Source organism: Eriocheir sinensis, chromosome 15 (assembly GCF_024679095.1).
Source record: "Eriocheir sinensis breed Jianghai 21 chromosome 15, ASM2467909v1, whole genome shotgun sequence".
In the NCBI taxonomy this organism is placed as follows: domain Eukaryota; kingdom Metazoa; phylum Arthropoda; class Malacostraca; order Decapoda; family Varunidae; genus Eriocheir; species Eriocheir sinensis.
Window position 1 is genome coordinate 3,720,811 of NC_066523.1, and position 26,754 is coordinate 3,747,564.

General features: G+C 43.8%; 1 protein-coding gene across 3 annotated transcripts in view; it reads right to left on the reverse strand.

Moving 5' to 3' along the window:
- The window catches only part of LOC126998780 (protein C-ets-2-like), a 267,281-nt gene that overhangs the window by 239,796 nt on the left and 731 nt on the right, over positions 1–26,754 (reverse strand). The window contains exon 1 of one of the 3 annotated variants that reach the window (XM_050860812.1): positions 4,166–4,240. The exons of 1 other annotated variant lie outside the window; for it this stretch is intronic. In XM_050860812.1, the coding sequence (XP_050716769.1) occupies positions 4,166–4,225 (60 nt within the window). In that variant the 5' untranslated portion in view covers positions 4,226–4,240. Of the gene's footprint in view, positions 1–1,804; positions 1,882–4,165; positions 4,241–26,754 lie in introns of those variants that run through there. One more of the 3 variants, XM_050860813.1, reaches the window with a different exon arrangement.

Sequence of the window (26,754 nt, forward strand, 5' to 3'; positions counted from 1 at the left end):
TCCCCCTACCCATCCAGGCCAGAGGAATAAAGGCACAAAACAAACAATTTTTCGAAGAGTTCTCGTTCCCAGGATGGTGTGTAAAGATGCCCATGAGGATCAGACTCTGCCCACTGATGGATCCTGAATCCTGATAAGGCTCAAAGGACAGGACGGCCGAGGTGAAGACTTATATTTGATGGGTGTGATGTAAGCTTGTTATTGTTATTATTATTATTACCATAATTTTAAAAGTAGTAATACCGCCACCACCTTTAATTTACCACCGTCATCATTATCATCATTACTATTATTATAAGCATTAACACTTGCTATTGTTGTTTGTGTGTGTGTGTGTGTGTGTGTGTGTGTGTGTTTCACCATAATCTAATTACATACTGGACTTGCGATCGCCATCCAGTGACAGAATCTCACATCACACCCCCACCTCCCCGGTTGGTAGGACACAACATGCCCGACTGATGCCCGGTACCCATACAACTGCTGGGTGGACAGAGGACACGGATTAAAGACTGCCCATCCGTTTTCACTCCGCCTGGTCGAGCGCGCTAACCACCACACCTCAGAGCTGTGTGTGTGTGTGTGTGTGTGTGTGTGAGAGAGAGAGAGAGAGAGAGAGAGAGAGAGAGAGAGAGAGAGAGAGAGAGACAGCAAAAGGAAGAAGGGCGGACGTGGAGTAGTGGGTCGGGATGAATGCCCAGAGGGTATACTTGTTGGGGTATGAAGGGGCGCGGAGTGGGTATAAAACAGGGATCAGTGAACTGGCACTGATTGGACTGTCACGGAAATAAAAAATAAAAAAAGTTTGATGGTTCGATTTTTTTTTTTTTTTCTTCGTCTGTTTTTTCCACCCATCCGATGCTCGGACACATATCTGCCTTGTCTGTTTAAGTATGACGTGTTTCTCATTTGTGCGGTCTGTGGGCCATATTTTTAAACATTTCTGCGCCCAAGAACACGTAATTTACTAGTCTTTCGTGGGAGTTAAGGGCATTTCCAGGGGTACTTTTATGACCCTGGTGGTAGTCTGAGCCTTCTTCTGTACCGTGAACCTAAAAGAACACTCATTAGAACTCGATTAACCTCCTTGTTGGCCTTTGGAAATGGTTGGTGTGAGGGGCGGGAGCATTTGACAATACCAACCTGTGTGTGTGTGGGGGGGGGGGGGGGCCTTCCTTCACACAGCTCTTCTAAACAAAGTACAGTCAAACCCCTTTTCAAATTATTCATCGGCTCCTCTACAGGACTGACCGCAGTATCTGTGTAAAATTATGTTGTAATGTTGCTTCTCTTGCTATCTTTTATCGCAATTCTCGAGTTAGCAATGCTTCTGACCTTGATAACTGCAATGCTCTTCCCTACATACAGCTCCGCTACACAATACTTCGGAATCAAACTCGTTTATGTGCTGTTTAAGTAGTCACGCATGAGTAAGCTGATCTCTGCCCTCCTTCATCCCGCTCACCGGTAAACTGTAGAACGGCCTTATCCTACTGAAATCTCTCCCTACTCAAACTCTATCAGTTGTGGAGTAACAAGACGCTTCTAATATTAAACGCGACAACTCTTTGCCATCTCCCACTGTTTTCTTTCTGAGAACAGCATGTTTCTCTGATCAGTCTCCATTGACCCATAGATTAAAAAAAAAAAAAGAATCAGGCATATTAACAAATGACCGTTCAGAAGGAAGGATTATGGGAACACTATAGAGAATAACTTTAAAAATAACCTCTAGAAACATCTATGATTAACACCACATTAAAACGTAACACTTATTCCTGAAACACAGCGCCGTCAGGCTAACCTCAAGAACATGGTCCATTGTTTCGGGCGGCAACGGCAGCGGCAGCAAGTGTTATCACTGGCACAGGTAAGCGGGTACTGACTATCATGCCACCCTGCCCAAGAGATGGAAAATGACACACACACACACACACACACACACACACACACACACACACATTTTTCTTGATAAATTTTATTTATAAATTCTTTACTTTGAAATTTTCAGTCACTAACACCATTATAATTTTCGTTGTATTGTAATTTTTCTTATTGTTGGCAGAAAAATGTATATAAAAAAAGACAGAACAAACAGACGGATAGAAATAGACAGGCAGAGAAAAGGATATAGAGAGAAAGACAAACAGCAGACAGACCAAGACCAGCAAACTTAGACAACAAAAGTGATTCGCTAATACTAATAAATATTTGAAACACACACACACACACACACACACACACACACACACACACACACACACACACACACACACACACACACACACACACACACAAAAGAGAGGCCGACAAAAAAAAATAGGAAATGAAAAAAACTAATTAATGAAGGCGAATGAATGGTTCTTATACAGAGGGTGACGCATGCTTAGTAATGGGCCGCCAATCTTGCCTTCTATTTCCTTATCAGGGAGTCTGGGTAAAGGAGAGCGGCGAGGAAATCTTATCAGGTGTTATCTTGGTATCACACGTTATGCGGCAGGGACACATGATTACTGGTGTCTCAAGAGGTGAGGGAGGAGGCGAAGGAGGAGGCAAAAGGACAAGAAAAATGAAAGAAAAAAGATAAAATAAGAAAGAAAGACAAAGTAAAAGGAAAGAAAGAAAGAAACATTAAAGATTCATCACAGCACTGCAAAACTAGTCATACAGCCGCAATGATAAAAAGGACGTTACATGTATAATATAGAGGGGGAGGGAAAAGTTAATCAAGTTATATAATCACACAAATAATCATAATTGATCTTTGTATGCAAGCAATAAAATATAATCTTTAGCTAACTCGTGCACACAAACACCTGTCTATCGCTTATCTTATCACCTCTCCTGCAAAGACTGTTCTCATAGCGACAATGGCGTCCTTGTGCGTATAAGGATTAAACTCATTTAAGGAGAAAAATGCTTACTCATATGTTGCAATTCTTTTTCAACATGACAAAATTTATTCGATGAAAAAAATACATGGAAGAAAATAAACGAAGTGCCCGTCAGTTTTCCCAGGCAGGAGGGTACTAACTAGAAAAGCCACTTCCAGGACAATCAAGGCTGCCACACCCCAGCGCCGGGCAGGTGTTGAGCCGCCAGGCGGGCAGGTGTGTGAGGCACTGCAGGTGAGCCTCGACAGGACTGCCTCAGAGCAACAGGTGGCCGGGCAGACGAGCAAGGTGCTCATTACACACACACACGCACACACACACACACCGTCTGTTTGACTATGTCGATTTGTCTTTTTGTTTGTCTGTCTGCGTCTGTCTGTCTGTTTGTCAGCCTGTCACCTCTCTCTCTCTCTCTCTCTCTCTCTCTCTCTCTCTCTCCCCACCCACCCACAGACACCCACCCCCACACACACACATATATAGATATATATATATATATATATATATATATATATATATATATATATATATATATATATATATATATATAGTATATCCATGCATTTCATGTATTAACGTAATGTTGCATAAAAAAACTATGACATTGTTTAATCTTTAAGGGAACGCAGCAAAATATGTACGCATGGTATTCTGCTCAACTGCTCATCATTTATGTTGTATTGCATTTTATCAAAACTCACTTTAATTCAACGTTGGTAATGCCAAGAAAAAGCATTACATCAGTTATTTTTATAACAAAGAAACAAAAAAGTATTGCTGCAGTCCGCGTCTAGTTCGTTTATGTTGTTAATTAATGACCAAACGCTTTCAGCATTCCTTCTTTTTCCTGTCTTCTGCCCAACAAATTTCGCTGCAATGCTGCTTCACTTTTTATCTTGTATCGATATTTTCAAGCTATTCCTCTAACCCTGCTAACTGCATGCCTCCACCCTTCCCACGGCCTCTCTGAGCATATTCTACATTAGTTAATTTCTATGCACTCCAAATTCGCAATGGACGATTAAAAGTGCCTGATTATTTCGTTCATTTCATTTGTAAACTCTGGGACAGCCTTGCTTTGTCTGTATTTCCTCGGCCCGACCAAACGAATATTTCCAAACGGAGAACTTAAATTGATTCTTGATTATTCTTTTGGAACTTCTGAAAGAACAACAATAAAAACAACAATAATAATAATAATAATAATAATAATAATAATAATAATAATAATAATAATAATAATAACAAAGTAACAATAATAATAATCTTACCCATAGCCTATTATAGTCCTTCCCGCCATGGCCGTCCTGCCTTTGTCCGTAGTTTCTCATCTTTTCACCAGTCACTGTCACCGCAACACTTCAGTCTTTCTGTAACACCTAACACACTTGTGAGTCGTAGATGCTTGTCAGGAAGTGCCACGATGAGCTACGACTTAGAAAACGCCCACGATCCCACGATTATAATTGATAATTGTTGATAATTATCGAAGCGGCCCTCCCCACACGACACAAGCTACGTGACTGCCTGACCCGCGTCGTGCACACCCCAAGATGACGGGCACACTTAGTATAGCCGGATCACACGCGAACGATTCATAGCCTTTCAGATACCCATATTTCATCTCATTCAGCAGGTACATTAAGTGATATCCGACTCTGCAAGTGTCTATATATAAGGAATTTTGATGTGTTGCATGAAGAGCATGGGTAGCCTAACATTCTCGCATTCAACAGTTATTATTTACTATTTCATGTTATTTCGATAATTAATCATTATTTACATGCAGTAAATTATTAACTTACCCTTATTTGCACTTGCAGAGCCAGATTTTTTTTTTTTTTTAATATACCTGAAATGAGACCTATCAATCAATGAATTTGAAAAACCACAGATCGTTCGAGTATGATGTGACTATGTTATTTGATACAAACTTGCCTTTTCGTGTGCTTGTACGTAAGTTATCGATGTAAATGACGGAGTTTTTCTATGTTAAGCATTCAAATTATGTTATTTAAAAATAAGCTTGAATGTCTATCACAACAGTTCATTTTCATGTATTCGCGAACTAGAAATGCGCAGGTGCCACATCCATCAAAATTCCCGCTTTGTTGGTGGACAGATGAAACGAAACCGACAATTCTACCAAGCTTGAAGCCAAACTTTGCAATGTGGCAATTATCAGGAAAATATTTTTTGTTTTGATTTTTCGACACAAAATGTAAAAATAAATAAATAAATAACCAATCTTAAGGCAACTTTAGAATTTATCTAAATAAAATGCTAATATCAATCTTGCAGATCTGAAGAAAGCAATTTTTTTTCATATTTAGCCTATTAACTAGGGAGGCTGAAAACTGTAATAGTACCATAGTTTTGCAGTATATAACTGGGGATGATACCTCGAATTTCAAGCTGACAGACACAAAACACATCTCAGCTCACAATGGTAACGGGACACTTTAAATCGAAAACCAAAACTACAAAATTATGATAAAATAGCAATTAATAATTTGGAGCGGGTATAAAAATTGATAAAAGACCCGTGAATTTTGTTGGAATAAATGTTATAAAATCCTGAGAAAAAATTGCTTATTTGTAGATATCGTACACACCTCATCGGCCGTCACCAGGCAAGGGTACAAGTTCTCTCTTCAGAGGAAACAAATCTTTAGGATAGGATACGATCTTCCAAAAAAGAAAAGAGAAAAACTAGATTGGCCTGCAAAGCCCTGGAAGAGACACAAGGAACGAAGAGGACTCGACCAGATCTTACAGGAAGGTTGTGAAGGATGCAACACTACTTATAATCCGGACATTCTGAAGGTTGTAACTACTTAATAAGCTCAACGCCAGTGCCCATTTAATGGCACAATGCATAGTAGTAGGCCTATGGGTCGAAGGCTGGAGAGTTAGGTTGGAAAATATTGAACAAATTCTTGTATATTCGATGAGGCTAAAGGTAATTCTATAAAGAAGCAAACGACAACTAAACTGTAAACGTAAACATCACTGTAACATTTCAACGAAAACCAGTTGAAAAAATATATAATACTATATCAATCTGATTTGCCAGAACAATAACTTCCCAATGAATGCTTACAGATTAGTCATTACTAATAATAATAATAACAATAATAATAATAATAATAATAATAATAATAATAATAATAATAATGATAGAAATGATAATAATGATAATTAAAATGGTAAAGGATAGAATAAAATGCTCACAGTAATAACAGCAGCAACAATAACAGCAACAACAGCAGTATAACCACCAACAAAAATGACATCATCATTACGTATCAACAACAACAACAACAACAACAACAACAATATAGTTCCACTTGTAGGAGGCCAACATTTTTTTCACTTCCCACTCAGCAGGTGAACAGTTCCGCCTTCGATCCCATCTCCTTTTTTCTTCCTTCCCTCTTCTTTCCTTCCCTCTCCCCCTCCTCATTCCTTGCTCCACATTCCCCGCCGCCCTTTCCTTCCTTCCGACAGGGTCATCAATTCTTTGCGACGACCCTGCAGCTGTTGACGTGAGGTGGAATTTCCTGAAAACATATGTAAGGGAAGGGAGGGACCGGTGGTGGTGGAGTGGGTGGAATTGGTTGTGGTAGAGTGTAATGTGATCTTCAGAAACTCGGCTCCTCATGAAAAGCCAATGGAAGGAGGGAATACGGAGGTGTGGAGAAGCAAGGTCTGGCAAGCAGAAATGAAGTCTAAAAGAAAGCAAGAAGGATTATTTATAAACGAAGGAACGTAGAAAGAAAAAAACAAATGAATGAAAATAATTTTGGAGGAACGTTAGAAGCAGGAAACGAAGGAGAGATGGGTGGAAGGACACAAGCCAAGGAGGAGAATGGATTGTGGTTGAGGCTCGATATAGGGTTTTGAGCTATGAGTGCCGATAAAAGAAAACGCAGAACATATCTCTATAACATATACTATTTCATCTGTCCCTTCGCGAACGTAGATGTGGAACCTGCGCATTGCTAGTTCGTGATTGCGTGGAGATCAGCTTTTTATTTTCAGTGATATATTTGAATGTTTATGTATACAAAGAACCATCAAGCCCTCTTATATGAACCCCAAACATGACGATTTGCATCATTAATATCCCTTACAAGCACACGAAAGACATGCTTATATCAGACGACGACCAGGAAGAAAACAACAACTAACAACAACGATAATAACAACAACAGGAACATTCAAGCAGTAGCAACAAAGAACTATAGGAAAAAGCTAATTACTCTCTTCCGGGTTTTCAATTATAACCTTCAGCAAAAGTCAAACGATACAGTTATTCAAAACACCAATTATTATTAGTATTTTCTCTCTCTCTCTCTCTCTCTCTCTCTCTCTCTCTCTCTCTCTCTCTCTCTCTCACACACACACACACACACACACGCACAGAGAGAGAGAGAGAGAGAGAGAGAGAGAGAGAGAGAGAGAGAGAGAGAGAGAGAGAGAGAGAGAGAGAGAGAGAGAGAGAGAGAGAGAGAGAGAGAGAGAGAGAGAGAGAGAGAGAGAGAAAATTACACAGAATTACATAGAATTACATAGAAAATCAGACCACACAGACCCCATGGAGAGAGAGAGAGAGAGAGAGAGAGAGAGAGAGAGAGAGAGAGAGAGAGAGAGAGAGAGAGAGACGTACACAGTAGCACCGTAACCGTTTAACAAGCAAACAAACCCCAATTCACAACAAACCTTACATTCAGATCCCTCAAAAAGCACGCCATCTTGACCCTCTCCTCGCCTCCCTAAACAACCCTCTCTTTGACCCCATACACCCGCCCCCCGAAAGGACACACCCCAAGGCCACTAACAAATTGAAGACAATCCGAGGAACGAGGAGGGAGGGAGGGGACACAGGAAGGGGAGGGGCACAATAAGAACTCGTTGCGAAGTGCTGGTTAGGAGGACAGTAAGAGGGGGGGAGGGGGGGTGTTAGGTCAAGAGGACAGCTGCAAGGCCCATCTCTCAAGCCTCCCACACCTGCCATCTCCTCCACCCACTGCCACCCTCCACTGACCTCCACCTCTACCACCACCACCACCACCGCTACCACCACTCTTCCCGGCCGTAGAATCCTTGTAAATTCACGCTAACGCTGACAATTTGCTTTTCTACCCGTCACAAGCAGCTGCATGGGGTGTTGGGTATCTGCGTCGCGTTTTTCCCTCGGAGAATTCTCACAGCCTCCACACAGCTGCATGGATAACTCTTCTTCCACATTTGCCCGCGGGGTGAATGTGGATTGTATAAGGGAAAAAGCGTCCGCGCCATTCGTTCCGTTGGAGGCGTTCAATTAGAAGTCGTTCCACACCTCACCACCAGTTCTCGAAGGCGCCTCCAGGTCGTGTTCTCCCTCCTTACTCACATGGTGCTGCTTCTTCATTGTCATCCCTGCTTCTCCACCTGCTCATACACCTTTCCCAGTCAAACACCATAATAGGGGAGCGGCGGGACTGTGAGAGGAGAGGTCAAAGAGGGTGGTGATGTAACAGTGGGCATCATACCTCCCTCCTCCTCTTCATAATTATCCTTTGTCGTGATACAGCGGTGTGATGGCGTAGAGGCGGAAGCGGGGTGGGGGTGGTGGGGGAGAGAGAGAGAGAGAGAGAGAGAGAGAGAGAGAGAGAGAGAGAGAGAGAGAGAGAGAGAGAGAGAGATCATCCCTCCACTCTTTATTATATATCTGTATACCCGTTGAATTCACCCATTTCACTGTTAATACGATAGACACATTCAATAAAAGACGATATATTCATGGATAGGAAGGATAGGTGGTAGTGGTTTTGTGGGAGCCTCCCTGTGTAGACCGAATGGGCTCTTGTAGGCTGGGTTTTTTATATTATTTTGTTCGTACGATGGAAGTTCCCCTTTCTTAGTTTCTTAAGTTTACAGATGAAAGCGAGCAAACTGGAATGACGAGGGGTACATGGCAGCATCCTTGTGTGTGTGTGTGTGTGTGTGTGTGTGTGTGTGTGTGTGTGTGTGTGTGTGTGTGTGTGTGTGTGTGTGTGTGTGTGTGTGTGTGTGTGTGTGTGTGTCCTTCTCTTATTCTGTTACAGCTCCGCGGATAGAAGACCGGAAAGGGAGGGGAGGGGAGGGAAGGGGAAGGTCAGCATCATTTCTCCATCTCTCTCCTTCTTCCTTCTGAGTGGAGGAGGCAGGTGAGGAAGGGGGAGGGGGAGGGAGGAGGCAAAGCTCAGGACGTGGCCAGCTCAATCCCCGCAGGGGCAGGAAGAGCGGCGCCCAGGCCACCCTCAGGCAGGGCTGGTTGAGGGCTGCGCTGAGAGCGTGGGAGAGGGAGGATGGCAAAAAGGAGGAAGCTGGAGGGTGAGATGAAGGAAGGAGGAGGACAGGAGGGGGGAAGGAGGTGGAGGAGGGAGTGAAGGAGGGTTACTTTATCCCCGACCAAAATTTATGTAATGAATGCAAGAAAACCAATGTTACAGACACTCTCTCTCTCTCTCTCTCTCTCTCTCTCTCTCTCTCTCTCTCTCTCTCTCTCTCTCTCTCTCTCTCTCTCTCTCTTACACACACACACACACACACACACACAAGGACAGGAAGTGGACAGACATAATCATTAAGGAGATAATAATTATGGACCGACGGACGAAGCACACAACCAATGAGTTAAGACAGGGAGAGAAATGGGATGAGGGAGATGGGGCGGAAGGTGGAGGAGAAGGAGGGGGAGAGTAAGAGAGTGGAAGGAGGGAGAGGTGGTGAGAAAGGGATTGAGACGGGGAGGTTACATGCAGGAAAGGATATCCCGGACTGCTCTGAGGCTTGCAAGAACTCCCAAGTCTTAAATCCATGACTTTTTTTTCAGAATTGCGGTGATTAAACTTTCCTCACCGTCTGTCTCTCAAACGCTCACCGCTGCCACAACTTAGAGAAAAATAAAAATTAAAAGAGAAAATGGATAAGAGAAAAGTTGGAAAAATATAAAAAGAAGGATAAATAAGACCAAATGAAAGAGGAAGAGGAAAAAATGGAGTTATAGAGAAAACTACCCTTCCCACTTATCCGTAATGAGCTAAAACGAGGTAGATCAAGGTACGAAAGCGGACTACTATTATTGGGAAGGTACAATGGAGGGGAAAATTTTGCAAGGATTGTACGTTCCTCTCCTCCCTTTCAAACGATCACCGCTCTTAGTTAATCACTCGTAACAAGGGCACAGCAAGAAAAGGAAGTGATTGTTGAAAGTACAGTTAGCGGAAATTTTGGAATATGTATCAATTCTCCTCCGTCTGTCTCGCATACACTAACCACTTTCACCTCTATTCTTCCATAACATATCCGTAACAAGGGCACAGCAAGAAAAGGAAGGGATTATTGAAAGTACAGTTAGAGGAAAGTTTGCAATATGTATAATTTTTCCTCCGTCTGTCTCGCATACACTAACCACTTTCACCTCTATCCTTCCATAACATATCCGTAACAAGGGCACAGCAAGAAAAGGAAGTGATCATTGAAAGTACAGTTAGAGGAAAGTTTGCAATATGTATAATTTCTCCTCCGTCTGTCTCGCATACACTAACCACTTTCACCTCTATCCTTCCATAACATATCCGTAACAAGGGCACAGCAAGAAAAGGAAGGGATTATTGAAAGTACAGTTAGAGGAAAGTTTGCAATATGTATAATTTCTCCTCCATCTGACTTGCATATACTCACCACCTCCACTTCTAATCCTTCCATTTGCTCGTAACATTTTTTTTTTCATCAGGGCAAAGGAAGAAAAAGAGGTGGATAGAGAAGGCACAGGAGGCAAAGTTTGCAGTGAATATAATTTCTTGGTCGTGTGTCTCAAACTCTCACCTCTCCTGCGTCTTACCCATTGCAGTTGGTCGTAAAATGTTTATAATCAACCACAAAGCAAGAAAAAAAGGGCATTAGTAGGAGAGGTACAGAGGGAGGGTGCAGGGAGGAGAGCTATATGGTGTAGTCTGTTAGCTGTTTTGCTGTGCTAGTTGTTTATTAGGCACCTCATTTGCACATGTTCAGGGTTACTGGGGATGTGCATGTTGGATTTGTTCGTGGTTTGAAAGTAAACACCTCTGAAAATCTCGTCTCTCAAACATTCAGCCTGCCACCAACTCTACTCCTTAAGACTATTACAAAATTATATATCCATACAAATAGTACTCCTTCACAATTCCAAAAATGCATAACGTACCCAGATCACCCTTTCTAATTCAGCCAGCCTACCACCATTCACTCAAAAATCATCTTACAACTCAAAACGTAAATCTACTTCAAACACTAACAAAATGACCATACAAGTACATAAATAATCGATCAACCTTTTTTTCTTTGGGGGTGAGGATGTATTTGCAATGTTTAAACCGCATTGCTTCTATCTAATATTACGAGAACACAAGATTAAACACTGAACGGTCGACACACCTGCTTCGCCGCACTGCCCTTACACCTGCACTTCCGGGGCCAGTGTGGAGGGGAGGAGTTAGTGGAGCATGCTGGATTTGGCCTTACTCCAACCTTCCCCTCCACATCTCATCCCCCCCCCATAACCACCCTCCTTCCTCTCCACCACTTCCTCCTCCTTCACCCTCCCCATCAGCCTCCGTTTCTGAGGTAAGGCCGTTGTCAGTATCTTACGGTGTATATTTTTTTCCCACACAAGGTCAAAATCTCATGTTTATTCAAGTGTCTGAAGATTTCCGTTTGTGTGTGTGTGTGTGTGTGTGTGTGTGTGTGTGTGTGTGTGTGTGTGTGTGTGTGTGTGTGTGTGTGTGTGTGTGTGTGTGTGTGTGTGGAAGAAGAAGAAGAAGAAGAAGAAGAAGAAGAAGAAGAAGAAGAAGAAGAAGAAGAAAAGTAAGAAGAAAAAGAAGAAGACAATGGTGATGAAGAAGAATGAACCTGCAGCTAAAGGGACCAGCAACACAGTATTAACAAAAGAAAACAGTTGAGTTGTTCGCTGCAATAACGCGGAGGACAGATGACCCCAGGTGTGTGGATGCAATGACGAGGATGGTGAATGAGTGGGTGTGAGAATGACGGAGAGAGTGGGTGAACAAGGGACACAGAGAACAAAGACGCCCACACCTTCCCTCCCAGTCCTTCCCATGCACCTGTGGTTCTCCTCGGCTTCCGTCCCCCGCGGCAAGACGGTACAGCATCACACGACAGGCTGGCGGGGCGAGTGGTCTGTCTCCGGGGAGGGTCACACACGCGGCCCCCTCCCTCCTCAATGATACCCCCCCCCAACTTTTTTTCTCTCTCTCTCTCTCTCTCTCTCTCTCTCTCTCTCTCTCTCTCTCTCTCTCTCTCTCTCTCTCTCTCTCTCACCTAGCGCTTACATGATTATGATTTCAATGTTGTTGTTGTTGTTGTTGTTGTTGCCGTCATCGTCAATGTCACTTCCATTATTCCTAGACTTTTGGAACTGGATAAAAAAAAAAAAACACTCATTGCAGTATGAAATAATAATAAAAAAATGGTATTCGGAAATATGTTAGGCGAACTAGGTGCCGAGAACTTAATCTTTAGAAAAATATTATACGGTCCGTCCTTAGAGAGTTTTACAACACGCTCCCTTTTATTTCTGACCTGCTCAGCGTGACGGCTTCAGATGGACAGCTGCGTCAGTAATTAATTGGTAGCCATCACTCAATTGTTGCGCATTGGTGAAGTAAAGTATATTTGACTGGACTTTTCCTTTAATATGTTTGGACTGTAAATTAGTACGTATATAAACTAAAGGAATGGCGTGTCGGGGTGAGGAAGCGCTGGAGAAAGGATAAGCAGCGAACAAAACAACAACAGGAAAACACGTGAGAATTATAACTATGGAAGAAAAAGAAGAAGAAGAAGTAGTAGTAGTAGTAGAGGAAGAAGTGAAAGAAGAAGAAGAAGAAGAAGAAGAAGAAGAAGAAGAAGAAGAAGACGATGGTGATGAAGAAGAAGAAGAAGAGAAAGAAAAAAAAGAAAAAAAGAAGAAAGGTTAGCCCGAGGAGGAAGCATTGAGGGAAAAAAGGAGAAAGGCAGAGAGGACGAGGATGTGGTTGGCAGGGATCAAGAGAGAGCATCGCTTGAGGAAAGAAAACAAAAAAAACACCCCCAAAAAACATACTTGATGACAACGAAAAAAAATATGATACAGGCTAAAGGAGTGAGGAGGCCGTTGGGAAGGAACAAACAAGAGAGAAAAAAAAAAACACCGCTTGAAGAAAGAAAAGAAAAAAAGATTGAAGTAGAAGATGACGTAGAAAGGAAGTAGATGAGATGATAACGAAAAAAAAGATATCAGAACACCTCTCCCTCCGAAATCGACCTCTCTTTCGGCCACCTCTTTTGATTCTTTTTTGTAGGACCAGCGAGTAGTGTTTTTTTTATTATTATTATTGCCTTTTTGTGTGCCCTTGAGCTGTCTCCTTTGCTGTAAAAAAAAGAAAAAAAAACCACATGGAGAAAATAATAACAACATAAATGAAGGATAACAAGCTCGCTCTCTCCGACCCCGAGAAACCGCCCAGCCCAGGACTCGCAGCATCCTCTCCTTTCCCTCCCACTTCCCACCGTCTCCGCCTCATTCAGAAAATTTTGTCTACTCAGCATCCGTACCTCCAGGGCCCGGTCAGAGCAGGTGCTTCTGAGGGTCGTACGGCCGCCGTTTCCTCTCCCTGCACCTGGATTCTAGCCCCTCTGGTCACCGGTTCCCCCCCTCCCCCCCTCCACACCTGGTAATTGTTGTATAAATTAAGCAAATAATAATCCCCGCTCCCTGATGAAACTCCTGACACCCCGAATGTGGGAAACGGAAGGCTGAGTGTGTGTGTGTGTGTGTGTGTGTGTGTGTGTGTGTGTGTGTGTGTGTGTGAATGCCCAATGTAGTAGTAGTAGTAGTGGTGAAATGATAAGAAATTCAAATAGCAAATTATCATGATCCCAAGAACTTACTTGAATCCTATGTTCAGCTAATTTTGACGGTCATCACCCAAGGAAGATTAATCACTCTTAAATACTGAAATTACATGGCCTAACTACCTGAACCTGGGAACTAGAATATATCACTATCCCCATCATCATCATCAGCTATTAGATGTTCAGAACAGGTCAGAAATAGTAATTGAACTGAAGAGATCTTGTTTTATTTTTATTTTTTTCAAGCCTGCATGTTCAAGATGACTTGCCTGACAATGCCTGATGGCTGTATCCTTCAGGCTATTCTATTCCCCTGCTGCCTACACCTGATCCCCCTCACGAATGAAAACTTTATATACCTTAAACTGAGAAAAAAAGAGGTTAAAAAATTAGGCACCCCACAAAAAAAATCTAGAAAGAAAATTGAGAAGCGGTCAAAGAAGAATGAATTGCAAAATGCTTTGTATAACACAGATATATGGAAGGAGAGTATTGTGGATTGTGAAACAGACAAAGGTTAGATACGAAAACCTACCCCAGGACACAGGGATAGTTTGATACCCACAGTTTACGTTCCCAAGGTTTCCCCAATACCCATTTTTATTCATCCGTCCGAGAGGGAGGATAAACTGCTGGGTGGGCCGCGCGCCGACTGCCGGAATTAGAGCCCGGCCCGCTGATTGATTATATATTGGGGGAGGTCGTTCTTGGCGCCGCAACTGCAGGGTCATATGGCGCCGAACATTAAATAAAATAAACTATAATAAAGAAACGGTACTTAATTAAAAACATGATAAAAGAGAAGTCAGTAAAACCTACAGGAAGTTGAGGACGCCAGTCACTCTCGCATGTCCCCCAAAGTAGGGCACTCGGCCAGCAGGTGCCGCACTGTCAGGGGGACCAAGCAGTCATCACAGTTGGGCTGAACTCCCCGGGACATGAGAAAACCACGTGTATATCTAGTGTGACCCAGCCTAAGGCGCGCCAGGACTGTCTCCCTCTTACGACTCCTAATACGGGGATACGCCCGAGGACGCACAGCCCTGGTCGTGACCTCCCCCATCTTTGTCGTGGCAGTCACAGCCTCACACCTGGGCTGCCACACCCTCTGGAGTGCAAACCTCACTGTGGGATGTAAGTCCCTAAGTGGAAGAGTGTTCTGTGAGGGAGGTAGAGAAGCAGCGGTCCGCGCCACCTCATCGGCCTCCTCATTACCACGCACAGATACTCGTATTCGTTGCTAAGCGTGCTATTATGCCATGGAAATTAACAAGACAAAACTTAAATTCTATTCCAGCTCTTTATGGCAGCCAGTGAACCTCAATGTGAGAAAAGGCAGTTCTTGTTGGAGTACCAAAACTGAGTCTTGTTGCTCTATATAGACTCGTCAGCACTTCATTGCAATAATCAACACGAGAGAAACCGATTAAATGAACTATTATAACTCCGAGAGGCAACGTCTGTTTAAAAACCGCTTCACCTAGTAGTGGTTTCTAACGTGGAGAAAACAACTTTGACAATTTGATTTATGTGTTTCCTTTATAATCCAGTCTAGAGTTCAAGTATGCGCCCGGATTTCGATACGAGTTTATTGACTGTAACTGTGATCCACACGCACTGATGGAGAGAGTATTTTCTGCAACGTCATCCCTTTTATATTCATGGATGATGATTTAAGTTTTGTGATCGTTTAGTTATTCTTACTGTCTTTGTCTTCTTCTGCTGCGCTTTTATTTCCTGTTTCTATACGGGGTCGACATTTCTGACAAGTCTCCAATCAGCTCGGTCCAGGAACTCCTCTCCCTTTCAGGTCATCCCTCACGCTGTCCATCCAACTCCTCTTCAATCTGCCTTATTCCGTCTGCCCTGCACCTCCATGTCCATTACTTTTCTTCCAACATATTCCTCGTCCCTTCTCATCACGTGATCATACCACTGGAGTCTTCTCTCTTGATCCTCTTTTTATATTTCAGTCACTTTTATTGTTCCTCTGATCCTTTCATTCTCGATCTTATCTAACTTTCTAACACCACAAGACCGTCGTAACATCCTCATCTCTGTCGTATCAAGTCTCTTTTCTTGCACCTTCTTCAGTCCCACGTTTCTGATTCGTATATCATTGCGGGTCTTACCAATGGTTTATAAATATTTCCCTTTGCCCTGATATTTATTCTATAAACTCCATATGCAGTGCCTTCTTTTTTTCTCGATGCTTTTCCATTATCTGTCTGAGTGGGAATATGGCATCCGTAGTTCCTCTGGCTGGTATAAATCCAAACTGTTCCTTCCCTATCTATGTTTCCTCTCTTAGTCTCCCCTCTGTTACTCTCTCCCAGATCTCCATCGTATGTGACATTGATTTTATTCCTCTGTATTTACTGCACCCCTGGATGTCACCCTTCTCCTCGTAGATAGGCACAATGACACTATCCCTCCATTCATTTCGTATTTTCTCTTAAGCTCAGATCCTATTCATTAAACCCCATAGCATATCCACCCCTTCATCTCCCGAGCATTGTCACACCTCCACCGGGATGTGTTCTGGTCCAGTTGCTTTTCCTTTCTTACTGTCTTTGTCTGTCATCAACAAGTCAATTTTCGGAGTGGGAGAGGCACGGCATGGAGGCTGCAAAATGACCTTATCCTTTGGCTACTCTTTACTTTTTACTTTTGTGGGAGCGGCGAGTAGCAGGCTTTTTTTTTTTGTACTCTTTTTGTTGCCCTTGAGCCGCATCCTTTGACGTAAAAGTAAATAAATAAATAAATAAAAGACTAGTGATGGCTGATGATGATAATGATGAGGAGTCACTTAACATTACATTGTATCCTCATAACTTACGATCACATCTCATGCACTACATTCCTATTTAGGGGTCCTGTTATCACTTCCGCTCTTGTCCAGTGCATGTGAACGAAAACACACACACACACACACACACACACACACACACACACACACACACACACACGTACATATAGTCATATCAAGGAGACCACAAACACGGAAAAAATCATAACACCTCAACACAATACGAGTTCAGACAACAAGCCCCTAGCTGCTATTGCCCTCCAGCACACACACACACACACACACACACACACACACATACACCAGACGGTAGACGACACATCATCACCTGTGACTCATGCTCACAAGAAACAAACACACACACACACACACACACACACACGAGCGGGCAGGCAGGTAGGCGGACAAGTAAGTAAACAGGGATTGCTTAAGCACGAAAACAATCATGCAACAGAATGCTTGGTGAAGAAAATGACAAGACGAAGAATCACCTGACAACAGCTCATGAAATTCAAAAGAAGAACCAAATACAAGGTGGACAGAAGGAGGAAGATGAAGATGATAAACTAAGGGTGCGAAAGAGTGTTAAGAGCGGTGGTGATCAAGACGAAAGTGTACGTGAAGGCGAAGCAAGCAAGCCGAACAGGGGTCGAATTATAAAGCTAGGTAGACAGAAAACGGGAACAGAGTATGAAAACCAAACAATGTGGTCGAATTAAAGCTAGGTGAAATATTATGAAGGGGAAAAATCATAAACTAGGGTTGGGAAGAAGTGTGGGCCATAATAAGGACGAAACCAAGTGGAGAGATTACAAGAAAGTCAAACACGAGTCTTCTTGAAGCAAGGTAGACAGTAATGAAGAGGAAAATCATAAACTAGGACTGCAAAGAAGTTACCTCAGAGTTGACTGAAGTTCGTGAAGTAACAAAAGGCCTTACCATAAGTTGTGAATTGGAAGTGATGTAGATGATTCATTATATTTGTAAAAAGGAAAGGAGGGTGAATTTCAATGATAATTATTTATGATGAGGATGTAACTAATAATTGGCTTGTTTACCGTTTCACCGTTTACCGTTGATGAGGTTTCAGGCCCCGCCCCCCTGCCAGCTAAGCGCTCCGCAGGGCACGAGAAAATAACATCTGAAACTTTTAAGGAAGTGACACAGATTTCTCTCTGCGGCGTGGCAACGGAGAAAAAAAATGTCAACGGCATAAGTATTAAGTGAGGATGGAGGGGAGGGGGGTCCGGTAACTGGTTTTTGCACGGGGAAATATCATCAGAAAACTTCACGAACTAACATTGATTAGGTACACTCTAACGAGACAAGCGGTGGGGGAGTGTCAACCCGCGGGCATGCATGGTGATCCCGATGAGCCAGGTTCAAGTCCAACCGCATGATGCTGACTTTTCAACCATCACCCAATTGCGGAAAGTTTCTCATATGCTGTCCAGATCACTCAACCCTAACTTCAGCGACTTCGGTCAAGAGAATCACCAGGTGCGGGCGCAGCATGGCCAAGTAAGTCACATATCACGACACTCAAAATAAAGGGTGCTACTTTGGTATGCGATCTATGTGTCATGAAACTACTTTGGTATGCGATCTATGTGTCATAAAACTACTTTGGTATACGATCTACGTGTCATGAAACTACTTTGGTATGCGATCTACGTGTCATGAAACTGTTATGTGATCTACGTGTCATGAAACTACTTTGGTATGCGATCTACGTGTCATGAAACTACTTTGGTATGCGATCTACGTGTCACGAAACTACTTTGGAAGGCGATCTACACTTTATATTGTGATCCCAACCCAGGAAAGGGGGAATGGTGGACTATCAGACATTTTCTGGACATAGGGCCGCTTTCACAGTCATTTTGTTTGTTTTGATCGTTACCAATGGCTGTTCTCGCCGCTATAGTATTTCCATGTAAAACTGGCCGATGGGGTAGTGGCGGCTGCGGGGTTAGCCTCGCCCAGCACCTTGGCACACACTCTCAACACCTCGCTTTCTCTGCAGCCGCCACTACCCCAAAGGCCAGTTTCACGTGGAAAACTATATCGTCGATCGCCGCTATTGGTAATGATCGAAACAAACATAGTGACTGTGAAAGCGGCCTATAGTCACCAACGCTTTTGTATTGTCAGGCGGGACATGGCTTAGGTACATAGGGTGCCACCAGCGACTCTACACAGAAGCAACAATGATAACAGCGTTCGATTCGTCCCAGCGACTGATCAAAACTAACTTGGTAAAGCTTCATACTCATCAGTGTTACCATGTCCAGAGTGTTTTTGTTTCAAGTTTGTATATATAAGGATACTTGTACAAAAAAAGTTAGCCTGCGCCATGGCCGTCTCCCAGGTCTTTCAAGAGAACCCACCTGCGCTATAGGAAGCACATAAAAAAACAGGGAAAAAGTGCTAAATGATCATGTGTAAGGTGATGATTGTGGGCATATGATAACTTTATTGATTCTAAACAGTACATATAGCAGATACTACATAGAAGGGAACTATCTTGTTTTAATCACTGGCGTTATAAATACCTACTACAAAAGGTCTCACTGCAACAATAGGAAACGTAAAAGTGATACCAGTGCGTGGCAGTCGCTGGAAAGGTTGACTTAGGTTAGGTTAAGCGTGAAGGTATGAATATAGTCACCTGTCAAAACAAGGCAAATGGCATCGATGAAGAAAGATGAATATTGAGCTGTTCTATGAGAGAGAGAGAGAGAGAGAGAGAGAGAGAGATTGGAAAACGCTTATAATACTCACATTCATCTTCCTATATACTTGTGTGTGTGTGTGTGTGTGTGTGTGTGTGTGTGTGTGTGTGTGTGTGTGTTTGCTTCTCTCTCTCTCTCTCTCTCTCTCTCTCTCTCTCTCTCTCTCTCTCTCTCTCTCTCTCTCCAGGGAAAACTGCACCTCATCCTTATTTAAACAGACATATATGACAAATATTAGCATATATGATTGCTTTCTCTCTCTCTCTCTCTCTCTCTCTCTCTCTCTCTCTCTCTCTCTCTCTCTCTCTCTCTCTCTGACCTAAATATCCAGGGAAAACTGCACCTCATCCTTATTTAAACAGACATATATGACAAATATTAGCATATATGATTGCTTTCTCTCTCTCTCTCTCTCTCTCTCTCTCTCTCTCTCTCTCTCTCTTGCTTGCGCACTTGGCCTCTCTCGAAATAAAATTCTTGTATAGGATAACTCTAAGGTGAGACGGATTCTGATTTCGGCACCGGGCAGGCATGAAGTGAAACAAAAGGGATATTGGGTAGTATTATGAGACATTTCGCCGCCCAAGAACACATATTTGACAAGGCTTTCGTAGGAGTTGTGGGCATTTGCAGGGGTAGTTTTATGACCCTGGTGGTAGTCTGACCCTTCTTCTGTACCATGAACCTAAAGAAACACATATTTGACAAGGCTTTCGTAGGAGTTGTGGGTATTTCCAGGGGTAGTTGTATGACCCTGGTGGTAGTCTGACCCTTCTTCTGTACCATGAACCTAAAGAAACACATATTCGACAAGGCTTTCGTAGGATGTGTGGGCATTTCCAGGGGTAGTTTTATGACCCTGGTGGTAGTTTAGCCCTTCTTCTGTACCATGAACCTAAAGAAACACATATTTGACAAGGCTTTCGTAGGAGTTGTGGGCATTTCCAGGGGTAGTTTTATGACCCTGGTGGTAGTCTGACCCTTCTTCTGTACCATGAACCTAAAGAAACACATATTTGACAAGGCTTTCGTAGGAGTTGTGGGCATTTCCAGGGGTAGTTTTATGACCCTGGTGGTAGTCTGACCCTTCTTCTGTACCGTGAACCTAAAGAAACACTCATTAGAACCCGACTGATCCCCTCTTTGACCTTTAGAAATAGCTGATGTGGTATGGCAAAGTGTCTTGTAAAACCAGCCATTATGTCTCACTGTAAGATGGAAATATAAAGGACTGTCTATGCACGAACTCCGTAACTCGTGAATAAAGAAAGAAGATTGTGAACAGTTGATGATTTACTGAGTCCCGCCAATAGTATACACGGGTAAATGCTTGGGACGTGATGCACACACACACACACACACACACACACACACACACACAGAGACACACACACAGGGGTAGATTGTGGGTCATTCAGCTATACAGTTTCTTATCTATTCCTTTACTTCTCTCTCTCTCTCTCTCTCTCTCTCTCTCTCTCTCTCTCTCTCTCTCTCTCTCTCTCTCTCTCTCTCTCTCTCTCTCTCTCTCTCTCTCTCTCATACAGGGTGATGTCAATTGTTGTGACTGTGATTAAACAGTCAAGGAGGAAGTTACTCCACCACCACCACCACCACCACCGCCGCCGCTTTTTCCTCCACCTCCCACTTATCTAATCCTCCTCCTTTTCCTCCTCCTCCTCCTTCTCCCCTCCGTTTCTTCCTTCTCTCTTTCATCTCCCTCATCCACCTCTTCCTCCTTCCTGATCAAGCTGCCACAGTACTACTTGGAGAACATGACAATCTGTTCGGTTGATTGTTAAAGTTACAAGTGATGTCAGTACCCGGAAATGTGGTGGTGGTGGTGGTGGTGGTGATGGTGGTGGTGATGACAGTGACGGTGTTGTTGGTAGGGCTGGACTGACGAGACTTGTTGTTGGTATCGTGTTGTTGTTGTTGTTGTTGTTGTTGTTGTTGTTGTTGTTGTTGTTGGGTGGAGGATATTACAAACGTCGTGGTGGTTGTGATGACGATGGTGAGAGATTTCAGTGGTCGTGGTGATGGTAGTGGCGGTGATGAGGATAGCGGTGATTGCTGGTCGTGACAAAGTGGTGGTGTGGTAGTGGTGGTGGTGGTGTGTGTTGGTAGTGGTAATATGGTGGTGAGTGGTGGTGGAGGTGGTGGTCGTGTATGTAGTGGTGGAAATTTGGGGGTGGTTGTGGTGGTGGTGGTAGCGATGTGGTGGTATAGTATGCGAAAAGAGGTGGTGGTGGTAGTAGTGGTGGTGGTGGTGGTACATTGGTGGTGATGGTATTCATCTGGTTCTATTTATTTACTTGATACACAGGTAGTGATGGTGATGGTGGTGGTAGTGGTGGTGGTGGGGGCGATACGTTGGCGGTCGTGGTATATGTGGTGGTGGTGGTGGTGGTGCATTGGTGGTGGTGGTGGTATTTACCTTGTTGTATTAATTTACTTGACATATACAGGTGGGGGTGGAGGGTGGGGCGGAGGGGTGTAGGAGTCATGGCGGGGGAGGGTCTGCGCCGCGGCCAATATCCTCGCCTGGCACGCATTTGGAGTCAACATTTAATACGTGTGGTCCCGAAGATGGGCCACGATCCTCTCTCTCTCTCTCTCTCTCTCTCTCTCTGGGTGTCTTTCTGTCTGTCTGTCTGTCTAGCTGTCTTATCGTTATTCCGCCTCTTTGCGCTCATCTCTTCCCTTTTCCTTCATTTAATACCCCATATTTTTCCCTACATTCCTTCACATCTAATTTCCTTATCAACGACGGCTTTTGCAGGATAATTTGTTTGTTCTCTCTCTCTCTCTCTCTCTCCTACCTTACGCTACACACGACTCAAACCTCTTTACGCCATCTTATCTTGTAATTCAACCCACTTAAAGAACAGCAAATTAACACTGCCACTCCACACTCCACTTAGGAACAATATGACCCTCACCGTTTTTTCTCGTCTTCCTCCCAACCATCTGCTCTCTTCCGCTCTTCCGCCTCCGTGTATCCTCCTCTCCATCCCTGAGCCACCTCTTTTATTTCCACCACGCCATCCAGCCTCCAGCCTAAGTATACACAGGGTAAAGTCATCGCGTTGGTCACTCGCTGCGTAGGTAATTGTGGAAGCTTTACGAGCCCCGGACAGCTGCATGAAGGGTTAGACACGATCACTCACGGCGCTGCCCGCTTCCCTTCTCGTCATTTTTGTATCCTATGTCTCCTCCTGATCCTTCTTCTCCTCCTCTTCATCCTATTTTTCTTTTCCTTTATCTCATGCTTCTTCTGACTTTTTTTTCTCTCTAGATTACCCATCTTCTGTTTTCTCCTCTAGTTGATTTCTTCTTTATACTCCTCCTCCTCCTCTTCCTATGGCTGACGGATACTCCTACGGCTGACGGATCGATTAAATCACTGACAGAAGGCAGCCTCGCAATGAGCCAATAGGCTTTCTGCTGCCTGCTCGTCCATGTTTCCTCCTCCTCCTCCTCCTCCTCTTCCTCCTCCTCCTCCTCCTTCTTTTCTTCTCTCTCTCTCTCTCTCTGATATATATATATATATATATATATATTTATATATATATATATTTATATATATATCTCTCTATATATATCTCTCTCTCTCTCTCTCTCTCTCTCTCTCTCTCTCTCTCTCTCTCTCTCTCTCATGTTAAGAACACGTGACAGTCTAAAGCGTGGCATGCAGGGGGCAACATTAGCGGCGTGAAAGTTTAACATTCCATTTTTTGTCTTACAATAACCCGATGTCCTTCAATGGCGAATGTAGACTTAAAAGTAAACAGGTTGTAACAGAAAACTCACACATACCATGTTAGGATCCATAGCAATGGACACCAATCAGATAAATTTTGGATTTAGGAAGACAGGCATAAACTGTTCTATAAATAGGGCGGTGGGTGACTGGAATAAATTAATTAGTTTTTTTTTTGTTAATAACCATTCAATTGGAAGTTTAAAAGGCAGGTTAATTAGATATATGGGTAGGGAGGGCAGAGTTAAGATAAATAGTTCTCAGGAGCTGCACGTGACACCCTCGTAATTTTTATATTCATGTGTATCGTTGTGTAGATTACTTGGTTCATATGAGGTAATGAATACAAAGCAAGTGATCTGCAAATGGCCATCAATTCCATAACGCAGTGAATGCCTACTGCTTCCAGATGGCGGTGTGGAAGTTTGTAAAGGTCAACCGAACGAGCTCCAAACTGACATCATGGCTGCATGTGTGTGTGTGTGTGTGTGTGAGAGAGAGAGAGAGAGAGAGAGAGAGAGAGAGAGAGAGAGAGAGAGAGAGAGAGAGAGAGAGAGAGAGAGAAACGCGGCACTGTCCCTCACCGATGTTTACTCCTCAGATAACACCATTCTTCCCCTCCTCACCTCCTGGCCTCTCAGCACCTACAGGTCAGCTCCGCCTCAGCACTCAGTCACTCAGTTTCATTTGGACACATCAGCAGAAGCGGTGATCGTTACTGCGGCATCACCATTTCTTTGGCATGATTGGCCTTGGAGCACAGCGGGTTAGCAGCCAGGCTCTCTCACGCCTGTCTACTTGGGTCAGGCAATTTTAGCCGCCTTTCTCGTCATGCTCTGGTTTGCAGCAGAGACGATGGTGATTCTGGTAGCTGAGAAGATATTGGTTGGTATTACAAGACACTTTGCCATCTCACATCACCTATTTCTAAAGGTCAAAGAGGGGATCAATCGGGGTCTAATGAGTGTTTCTTTCGGTTCACGGCACAGAAGAAGGGCTAAACTACCACCAGGGTCATAAAACTACTCCTAGAAATGCCCACAACTCCTACGAAAGCCTTGTCAAATATGTGTTCTTGGGCGGCGAAATGTCTCAAAATACGACCCAAAAATTGTGGCAGTAGTGGTGGTGGTGGTGGTACTAGTTATGATGCATTGACTGCGGACTCGTGGTAGCTACTCTTAATTGGTGCGGATGGAAATTTGGTACAGTGGAGATAAAATGGTTGTGATTGTGGTGGTTGGAGATTATGGTTGGTTTGGTGGAGTGGTATTTAGTTGTAGTGCTGGTAAAATGGTTCTGGTTCTGGTAGTTGTGGTGGGCGCGGGAGGTGGTGGTCACGGTGGCGATGGGGTGAGGGCCAGTGCCGTCTCGGGTGTGGTCGTCGCCGCCCTGGGTACTCCGCTGATCTCAATCCTCGGCAGGTTATTTTTGCCTTCACGGTGTGGAGAGAGAGACTAGCACACGCGCAGTCTCTCTCTCTCTCTCTCTCTCTCTCTCTCTCTCTCTCTCTCTCTCTCTGGAGCGCTGAAATCCTCCTCAAACTTAACTTAGCACTAGTTAGACCTCATCTCGATTATGCGGTTCAGTTTTGGTCACCCTACTATAGAATGGATATCAAGATACTTGAATCTGTACAGAGAAGGATGACAAAAAATATTCAGAGGGTAAGAACTTGCCTTATGTGGATTTACTGCCTCAAGGGCCAGTGAACGCTGTAACTGATGCCGTGGACTGTGTAAGCGAGACACTAGGGACTAGGCCGTGCACTGTGTTACCGAGACACTGGGCCGTGCACTGTTACCGAGACACTAGGCCGTACACTGTTACCAAGACACTGGGGTGTGTACTGTGTTACCGAGACACTGGGCCGTACACTGTGTTACCGAGACACTGGGGTGTGTACTCGTTGGGATACATAAGTTCCGGTACAGGAGAGGATGGGGGCCCGTGATGGTAAAGGGAAGAACACAGCGAAAAAAATCTTAAATACTTTGGCAATAAAAATAAGGAAAGCGATGGAGAGAACAAGTAATTGGTTTTATTTTACTCGTGAATGATTATTACAATTATTATAACAATTATTATTATTATTTATTATTATTGTTATTGTTATTAACATTATTATTACTGGTTATTTATGTTTATATTTATCCTCATATTTTCATGTTCGTATCTATGATTACAATTAAACTATGACTGCTTGTTGGAGGACTGAAAGGGATAAACAAAAATGGGTAAATAATAGGACAAGAGAGGATGTAGAGGTGGGCGAGGGGAGAAATGCGTAAAAGATGAAAGGAAGATGTATAGAAGGTTTAAGTGTCTGGGAGGATGAGGAATGAGATAACTGGGAAGCACCGGTGATGATGAACATTGTAATTTTGCCAACATATTAACTGACGGTGCTATAAATGGCCCTTTGGGAAACACCAGAGACCTCACAGTGCGTCTTGGGAGTGAAGAGGGAGGGTAAGGAGCAGAAAAAAAGCGAGGGGTAAAGGGAACTGGGGAGGAGGGAAAGGGAGGTGGAGGAAAGGGCAGAGGAGGAAACACACGCCTGTCTGGGTGCCACGGCGCCACACCCTGCGGCTGGCGTGTAACTTGTGGCGTCCTAAGAGCTGCCCCGTTCCCTTCCTCTTGACACTGGAGAGACAAAACACTATGCAGGCGAGTACTGCTGCCTCGCCCCACCCATCGCCACGTTACCCGGGTAGTTAAATCAGCGCATTTGGTAAGATGACAATAAATGAACGGCAAGTCGTCCACTGGTGAACATTTACTTTATCTTTATGCATAGCGCTTGTGCTGCTGGGAGTCATGCCCGCTTTGAACACACACACACACACACACACACACACACACACAGAATACGTCTCTCTCTCTCTCTCTCTCTCTCTCTCTCTCTCTCTCTCTCTCTCTCTCTCTCTCTCTCTCTCTCTCTCTCTCTCTCTCTCTCTCTCTCTCTCTCTCTCTCTCTCTCTCTCTCTCTCTATCTATCTATCTATCTATCTATATCTATCTATCTATATATATATATATATATATATAAATAAATAAATATAAATATATATATATATATATATAAATATATATATATATATTCAAAGTCAAAGGCAAAAGAAGACTGTCATTCTTAATGTAAGGGACAGGAAGGTATGAGGTGATCTGTCTCACACAAAAGATAAACTTGTATACATGTTGTCTTGATGTCGCAAAAAAAATTCGAGCCATGTGTAATGCGCCTCACTGTGTATCACGGTAGGTAATGCACATTTTTCAAGTGCACGAAGAGCAGGGTGCACATCAGTGCACAGCGGTGGGCGTGCTCGGAGGCGTCAAGGACTGCCTGAGCATGTGTGGCGTGTGGGCGCACCTCAGGGTCAGGCGGGCACGGTGAGCGACACTCCTAAGGTGAGGCTCTGAGGAAGGTGGGATCCCTTGCCCCCCTAACCTCGCAGTTCCCCGAAGTTACAGGGTTAGAAATTTATAGCCCTGTGCCACCTGCTTCACGCCCAGGCACAGGCAGTGCCCGGTGGGGTTGCCGCGTGTCGCTGGCACGCATGCAGCATCCCGATAGGTGTCACGATACTGCACCTCGCCAGCACCTGAAGGTAGCCCCCGACACAC